The sequence below is a fragment of the Plasmodium inui genome, assembly GCF_000524495.1.
Source record: "Plasmodium inui San Antonio 1 unplaced genomic scaffold supercont1.271, whole genome shotgun sequence".
NCBI lineage: Eukaryota > Apicomplexa > Aconoidasida > Haemosporida > Plasmodiidae > Plasmodium > Plasmodium inui.
Genome location: NW_008482105.1, coordinates 2,356 through 2,944, shown reverse-complemented (window position 1 = coordinate 2,944; position 589 = coordinate 2,356). Strand labels below are relative to the sequence as shown.

Genomic DNA, 589 nt, shown 5'->3' with positions numbered 1-589 from the left:
TGCAAATTTATCCTTCTCTCAAGCACGACCATGCTGAATAAATTATTATTCACCGAATTCATTATTTCATTTATATGTTCTTCTTTAAAGCTGTGGAGAACGATGTACTATTGTTCAATTAACTAAGGTGGGTCATACGAATTTTAGTAAAATCCATCTACTGTGCTTACACTTCTCTCTGTCTCTTCATAGAAGTTGGCTATAATCTCTGAATTAAGGGTGTGTTAATTCTTTCCGTGTAGTATTGTAATTTGGCTGTGGATTATTGTACAAGCCGTTTTCAAATTCAAGAAAATAGCTTGTGGATGCTCTCTCTGTTGTATTATCATTTCTTTGTGGAATACGCTGCTGTTTGTCCTTAATTTCGTCAGGGGGGTGTTCTGCGATTTCTTGCGCGTCCTCATTATATATATATTCATTCTGGTTGGTGGGATATTGAGTTAGAATCCATGGCTGCTCGTAGGAGAAATGTTTCTTTCCAACAGGAACCTTGGAAACATAGCCCTATTAAAATTTGATATCTTTCAGACAAAAAGAAGATTATTAATATGTACTACGCTTATTCTTCTTGTGTGTATAATTTACAGCA

The 589-nt window shown here is 35.1% G+C and overlaps 1 protein-coding gene across 1 annotated transcript; it reads right to left on the bottom strand.

Moving 5' to 3' along the window:
• Positions 1–213: 213 nt before the first annotated feature.
• C922_05860 (hypothetical protein) lies at positions 214–504 on the bottom strand (the record flags this gene model as incomplete). Its single annotated transcript, XM_008821431.1, has 1 exon — positions 214–504. A coding segment is annotated over one exon (291 nt), but the record flags the coding sequence as incomplete, so codon positions are not given.
• Between the last annotated feature and the right edge of the window lie 85 nt (positions 505–589).